Here is a 6,893-nt window from a genome sequence, read left to right on the forward strand (position 1 = left end):
TCCCTGGGAAGAACATTCCAGTACTTTATTATTCTTTTGGTTAACTTCTTTTTCCTAATATCCAACCTGTACCTTCCCTGACGTATCTTGAGACTGTGTCCTCTTGTTCTGTCAGTCGCTGCCCGGTGGAAGAGACTGACCCCCACCTGTCTACAACCTCCCTTCAGGAAGTTGTAGAGAGCAATAAGGTCACCTCTAAGCCTCCGTTTCTCCAGGCTAAACAACTCCAGTTCCTTCAAACATTCCTCATAGGGCTTGTGTTCCAAGCCCCTCACCAGCCTTGTTGCCCTCCTCTGGACGTGCTCAAGCATCTCAACATCCTTCCTAAACTGAGGGGCCCAGAACTGGACACAGTACTCAAGGTGCGGCCTCACCAGGGCCGAGTACAGGGCAAGAATGACCTCCCTGCTCCTGCTGGCCACACAATTCCTCCTGCAGGCTGGGATGCCATTGGCCTTCTTGGCCACCAAGGCACATTGCTGGCTCATATTCAACCAGCTGTCAACCAGCACCCCCAGGTCCCTTTCTGCCTGAACACTGTCCAGCCACACTGTCGCCAGCTTGTAACATTGTAGGGGATTTTTGTGGCCAAAACGTAGAACTCGGCACTTAGACTTATTAAACTTCATGCTGCTGGACTCTGCCCATCCATCCAACTGATCCAAGTCTCTCTGCAGAGCCCTCCTTCCTTCCAGGAGATCAACACAAGCTCCCAGCTTAGTGTCAGCTGCAAATTTACTAATGAAGGACTCGATGCCCTCATCCATGTCGTCTATAAAAATATGAAATAGGACTGGTCCCAGCACAGAGCCCTGAGGGACAGCACTGGTGACTGGCCGCCAGCTGGATGCAGCACCGTTCACCATCACTCTCTGGCCCGGCCATCCAGCCAGTTCCTAACCCAGCCAAGAGTGCTCCTGTCCAAGCCGTGGGCTGCCAGCTTCTCCAGGAGTGTGCTGTGGGAGGCAGTATCAAAGGCCTTGCTGAAGTCTAAATAGACAACATGCACAGCCTTTCCTGCGTCCACCAGGCGGGTCAGCTGGTCACAGAAGGAGACCAGGCTGGTCACACATGGCCTACCCTTCGTAACCCCTGATGACTGGCTCTGATACCCTGGCCATGCTGTAAGTGCTGTGTGATAGCACTCAGTGTGAACTGTTCCATCTTACCTGGTACTGAGGTCAGGCTAACTGGCCTGTAATTGCCAGGATCCTCCTTACCACCTTTTTTGTAAACAGGTGTCACATTGGCCAGTTTCCAATCATCTGGAACCTCACCAGTGAGCCACGACTCCTGGTAAATGATGGACAGCGGCTTGGCAACCTCATCTGCCAGCTCCCTCATCACCCTAGGGTGAATCCCATCTGGTCCCATTGATTTTTAAATATCCAAGTGTCCCAGCAGTTCTCTGAGTGCCTCCTCTTGGATAATAAGAGGACCATTCTGATCCCTGGCACCACCTACCAACCCTTGAGGACAGTTGTCATGAGGATAAACTGCCTTACCACTAAAGACTGAGGTGAAGAAAACATTAAGCACTTCCGCCTTTTCCTCATCTTTAGTAACTACTTTGCCTGCTCCATCCAATAAGGAACCGAGGTTGGTTATACCCTTCCTTTTACCATTAATATATTTGTAAAAACTTTTTTTATTATTTTTAACAGAAGTTGCCAAGTTGAGTTCAAACTGAGCTTTGGCCTCCCTAATTTTTTTTCTACATGCCCTGGCAGCACCCTTAAATAATTCCTCAGAAATCACTCCCTCCTTAAAAAGATGATACATCTTTTTCTTATTTCTAAGTTCCTTCAAAACCTCATTACTCATCCAGACTGGACGTTTGCCTCGTCTACTCATCTTTTGGCACACAGGGACAGTCTGTTCTTGTGCCCTCAAGATCTCTGCTTTGAAGCACACCCATCTCTCCTGGACTCCTTTGTTTTTAAAGGCTGTTTCCCAAGGAATTCTCTGGACAAGTCTTTTAAATAGGCCAAAATCTGCCCTCCGGAAGTCCAGTGTAGAGATCTTATTGATATTCCTCCTTATTTCACCAATTATTGAGAATTCTATAGTTTCATGATCACTATGCCCCAAGCGGCCTACAACCTCCACATCACCTACCAGTCCATCTCTATTTGTAAACAATAGGTCTAACATAGCCCCTCCCCTGGTGGGTTTGCCCACCAGTTGTGACAAAAAGTTATCCTCCCACATTCTAAAAACCTTCTAGATTGCTGGTTTTTTGCTGTATTGAGTTCCCAGCAGATGTCTGGTAGGTTGAAGTCACCTACAAGAACAAGGGCTGATGATCCTGAGACTTTGTTCAGTTGTTTATAGAATAAGTTGTCCACCTCTTCATCCTGGTTGGGTGGACGATAGCAGACTCCCAGTAGGATGTCAGCCTTGTTGGCCTTCCTCTTAATTTTTACCCATAGGGACTCAACTTCATCATCATTAGTCTCAATACCTGTGACATCCAAAACCTCCCTAATATAAAGGGCCACCCCTCCACCTCTTCTCCCTTTTCTGTCTTTTCTGAAGAGCTTGTAGCCATCCAGTGCAGTGCTCCAACTATGTGAGTCATCCCACCACGTTTCTGTGACGGCAACTACATCATAGTCCTGCTGATGCACCATGGCCTCCAGCTCTTCTTGTTTGTTACCCATGCTGCGTGCATTGGTATACATGCATCTCAGCTGGGCTGCTGATTTCTCCCCTAACACAGTCTTACCACCCCTGGGCCTGCTTCCAAACAGCCCAGCTGCATCCCCTTCCCCCTTCAAACCTAGTTTAAAGCCCTCTCAATAAGGTCTGCCAGTTCATGAGCTAAAAACCTCCTACCCTTAACAGAGAGATGTACCCCATCTGATTCCAATAGAGCAGGTGCCAGAAAGGTTGCTCCATGATCAAAGAATCCAAAATTTTGCCGATAACACCAACCCTTGAGCCATTTGTTAATGATATGAGTTTTCCTATTCCTTTCATTATTTTTCTCTGCCACCAAAGGGACTGAGCAGAACACTACCTGTGCACCTGTCCTATCAACCACTTGACCCAGTGCCCTAAACTCCCTTTTAATCACCTTGACACTCCTCTTTTCAATCTCATCACTGCCAGCTTGGAGTATCAGCAGTGGGTAATAATCAGAGGACTGAATCAGCCTAGCAAGTTTCTCAGTGATGTTTCGTACCTGGGCCCCAGGGAGGCAGCAGACCTCCCTGTGGGATGGGTCAGGTCGACATACGGGGCCCTCTGTCCCCCTCAGAAGGGAATCACCCATCACGATTACCCTTCTTTTTTTCTTGACATTAGAGGTGGTAATCCTCTTTTTAGGCAAGTCATAATTGGGAGGCTCACTGGGTAGATGATTTTCCTCTAAATCATCTCTCTGGCTGTCTAGATCCAGTGCCTCATACCTATTCTGAAGTGGCACCTGGCTAGGGGATGGGGGGCAGGAGGGGTTTTTTGTTATTACCACCCCGAGCAGGGACCCATTTCCACTCCCCTTCATCTACCAGGTGCCCCTCTATTGCCTGAGAGTGAAAGACACATGAGCCCTCTGACTCCTGGTGGGCCTCCCTTAAAGATGTAAGGGCTGAACTCCACCAGTCTATTTCCTTTTCACTATCCCTGATAGTGAAATATCCTCCTTAACCTTTCAACTTCTTCCCTAAGCTCAGCCACTAGCGAAAGGAGGTCATTCACTTGTTCACACCTCAGGCAGGCCTTCTCCATAACATCCCCTGAAGCCACTGATAAGCTCAAACACTCCGGGCAGGAATGGGTCTGTACGGACACATCCTTTTTGGAGGGCTCTACTTGGTCATATACACTTGTACCAACCACGGATTTTGACCGGGTTAAAACCATTGCTTAGGAGAAAGCCCAAGATCAATCAACCAATAAAACAATACTTCACCAAACTAGCTGGAACCTGCAGCCCTGCCTGCTTGCCCTGCCTGCGCGAACTGCTGTGACCCTGTTTGCCTGCTCCTGTTCACCGCACTCCGGCTCGCCGCGCTCCCCAGAAGTCTCTTACAATGGGTCACTCCGGAACAAGGAAGCTCCACCTCCTGCTCCTGAGTGGCTCACAAAGCAATTAAGGTCATTAAAGTCCTTGTACTGTGTCTGTGCTGCTGAGCTGGGCTGGGCTCCTGGCACAGAGGCAGCTCCTGGTAAGCAAGAAGAGCTTCAAAAGCACATTTCTCTTGATGAGCAGCTCTTGTGGCAGCCCAGCAGGGCTGGGGCAATGCCTGCAGCCAGCCCGGGCACAGCCCAGAGGCACAGAGAGCTTCAATCAGTCAGAGCTGGGAAGGTGCTGAGAAGTGCCTGGGGCAGAATCACTGCCAGCCCTTGGCACAGGAACCTCTGGCTGCAGGACAATGCAGCTGCAGCTCCTGGAGCCATCTCCTAAAGCTGGAACATCCCAATGCCTGCAGACTCTATGAGTACATTCTCTGATTGTCTCTTGTGCAGAGCAGCCAGGGGTGCCCAGGGCTGTCCTGCAGAGCAGGCTCCTGCAGCCCAGGGCACTGTGCTGGGGCAGGGACTCTGCTGCCTGCCAGGGACAGCTCTCAGCCGGCCCTGGCAGCTGCTCCCAGCACTGGGGGACAAGATCTGGGGGGGGAGGAGACAGCTGGTAAGGCTTTGAAGTGTTCTCCTTGTGTGGTGAGGATGCTGCATTGGTCAGGATTGCTCCCAGCATAACATTTAACTGCCGAACATCTACAAGTAGATTATACAGCTAACACAGCTAGTCAGGGGCTGGATAAAAGGGAAAATCCTGCTTTTTAAATCTACTGCTGTTGGTTGCCTGGATCGGAAATTCCATATAGATGTTAATCTCAGTTCAGGTGAAGAAAAATAAAAACAATTTTCTCAAATCTGAACAAACCAGGCAGTGACAGCAATCACCACAGTTCACTTTAAAGGCAGCATCAGTGTCGATTTTCCAGCCTGCTCAGGGTTGCTCTGATGTTGCCATCAGAGCCTGCAGAGCCAGAGCTGCCCCTGGGCAGTGCCAGAGCTGGGAGGGGTCTGCAGGGCAGAGCTGAGCCCCCAGGGCTGGGCTGGGCTCTGGCAGCACTGGCAGGGCCCAGCCCTGGGCACAGGGACCAGCTCCTGGCAGGGACAGCTCCAGGCAGCAGAGCCCTGGGCAGGCAGTGGGGGGAAAGTGTCCCCAGCCCGTGCTGGGATATTTAAAATCCTCTCCTAATGCAACTATTCTATGATTAATTTTTATACAGATCCCCATGCCAAGGCACCACAAATGTCCAACAGCAGCTCCATCAGCCACTTCCTGCTGCTGGCATTGGCAGACACGCGGCAGCTGCAGCTCCTGCACTTCTGCCTCTTGCTGGGCATCTCCCTGGCTACCCTCCTGGGCAACGGCCTCATCATCAGCGCCGTAGCCTGCGGCCACCACCTGCACACGCCCATGTTCTTCTTCCTGCTCAACCTGGCCCTCAGCGACCTGGGCTCCATCTGCACCACTGTCCCCAAAGCCATGCACAATTCCCTCTGGGACACCACCACCATCTCCTACACAGGATGTGCTGCACAGCACTTTTTCTATCTGTTCTTCATCTCAGCAGAGTATTGCCTCCTGACCATCATGTGCTACGACCGCTACGTGTCCATCTGCAAACCCCTGCACTACAGAACCCTCCTGGGCAGCAGAGCTTGTGCCCACATGGCAGCAGCTGCCTGGGCCAGTGCCTTTCTCACTGCTCTGCTGCACACAGCCAATACATTTTCCCTGCCCCTGTGCCATGGCAATGTCCTGGGCCAGTTCTTCTGTGAAATCCCCCAGATCCTCAAACTCTCCTGTTCACACTCAAACCTCAAGGAACTTGGGCTCATTGCTATTAGTGCCTGTTTAGCACTTGGCTGTTTTGTGTTCATTGTTTTTTCCTATGTGCAGATCTTCAGGGCTGTGCTGAGGATCCCCTCTGAGCAGGGGCGTCACAAAGCCTTTTCCACCTGCCTCCCTCACCTGGCTGTGGTCTCTCTGTTCCTCAGCACTGTCATGTTTGCTCACCTGAAGTCCCCCTCCATGTCCTCCCCATGCCTGGATCTGGCCCTGTCAGTTCTGTACTCGGTGGTGCCTCCAGCCCTGAACCCCCTCATCTACAGCCTGAGGAACCAGGAGCTCAAGGCTGCAGTGAGGAGACTGATGACTGGATGGTTTCAGAAACATTAAACTGCTGGCCAGTGTCTGCAAATCACTTGTAATAAAAGTCATCTTTGATACTTCTTATTGGTATAGTTGTTGGGATTTTTTCCTTTGTTTTATATTTTTCACATTGACTAGAAATAAATGTCATTGTCTGTGCCATTTCACATTTTGTTTCTCTCCATCTCCCCTGTGGCATTGACACAGACTGTGTCAATGACAGGCTGCATTCCTGGTGGCTATAAAGGAAATAAAAGATCTCCCAGCAGAGTTTTCTGCAGAGATGCCCTTTGGTTGCCTTCTCTGGAGCTGCAGCAGCAATGTCTGTGTGCAGAGCTGGGGGCAGATCAGTGCTGGCCCAGCAGCTGTGCCCAGCAGCAGCAGCAGCACTTGGTGTTGCCAGTGCTGCTGCCGTGGCCCTGCCCCGCTGCCCTGGTGGCCCTGGTGTTGCTGCAGGGCCTGAGTGCTCTCGGGGCCGGGCACAGTCCTGGGGGTGGCAGTGCCGGGGCTGCAGCAGGGACAGGCCATGGGCACTGCTGGGGCAGCGCTGACGCCTCAGGCCAGGGCCTGGGGGCTGCAGGCTCCTTGCCCAGGCTCTCTCAAGAACACGGCCAGGCCAATGCTCAGCACAGAAGAGCCCCAGGGTGAGCAGCCCCAGGCTGGCCGTGGGCAGGCTGGGGGCAAACAGCATGGCTGGGGCTCTGCAAAGGCCCTGGGGGAG

At 51.6% G+C, this 6,893-nt stretch overlaps 1 protein-coding gene across 1 annotated transcript; it reads left to right on the plus strand.

The window, feature by feature from the left end:
* Positions 1-5,266: 5,266 nt before the first annotated feature.
* On the plus strand, positions 5,267-6,199 carry LOC135287623 (olfactory receptor 14J1-like). Its single transcript, XM_064400897.1, has one exon. The coding sequence runs from the start codon at positions 5,267-5,269 to the stop codon at positions 6,197-6,199; it is 933 nt and encodes a 310-aa protein (XP_064256967.1).
* The last annotated feature ends 694 nt before the right edge of the window (positions 6,200-6,893 follow it).

This window comes from Passer domesticus, chromosome 30 (genome assembly GCF_036417665.1).
Source record: "Passer domesticus isolate bPasDom1 chromosome 30, bPasDom1.hap1, whole genome shotgun sequence".
In the NCBI taxonomy this organism is placed as follows: Eukaryota; Metazoa; Chordata; class Aves; order Passeriformes; family Passeridae; genus Passer; species Passer domesticus.